Here is a 313-nt window from a genome sequence, read left to right as displayed (position 1 = left end):
CCCCGCGGCCCAGCACCTCGCCGCTGAACTGGTAGGTGAGCTTCTTCTTGACCTTCTTCACCTCGCCCGTCTTGCCGTAGTTGCGCAGCGCGCGCGCCATCTTCTGGTAGGTCATCTTCTTGCGGTTGCCCTTCTGGATGCCCCAGCGGTGCGCCAGGGCCTCCTTGTGCTTGGACGAGAACTGGAACGTGCCCTTGTCCTTGTCCACCCACCAGATGCTGTCCTTCATGTCGCCGCTGCGCAGCAGGTCCAGCAGGAACTGGTACAGGCGGATCTTCTTCTTGCTGCCTGCGGGGCGGGAGGCGCGGGTGGG

General features: G+C 64.2%; 1 protein-coding gene across 1 annotated transcript in view; it reads right to left on the bottom strand.

The window, feature by feature from the left end:
* The window catches only part of SPI1 (Spi-1 proto-oncogene), a 20157-nt gene that overhangs the window by 418 nt on the left and 19426 nt on the right, over positions 1 to 313 (bottom strand). Inside the window, 1 exon segment of the mRNA XM_021708596.1 lies at positions 7 to 284. Within this exon segment, the coding sequence (XP_021564271.1) occupies positions 7 to 284 (278 nt within the window).

Source organism: Carlito syrichta, unplaced genomic scaffold, assembly GCF_000164805.1.
Source record: "Carlito syrichta isolate Samal-C Ts95f unplaced genomic scaffold, Tarsius_syrichta-2.0.1 Scaffold143010, whole genome shotgun sequence".
Classification (NCBI taxonomy): domain Eukaryota; kingdom Metazoa; phylum Chordata; class Mammalia; order Primates; family Tarsiidae; genus Carlito; species Carlito syrichta.
This window is presented reverse-complemented; position numbering and strand designations above follow the sequence as displayed.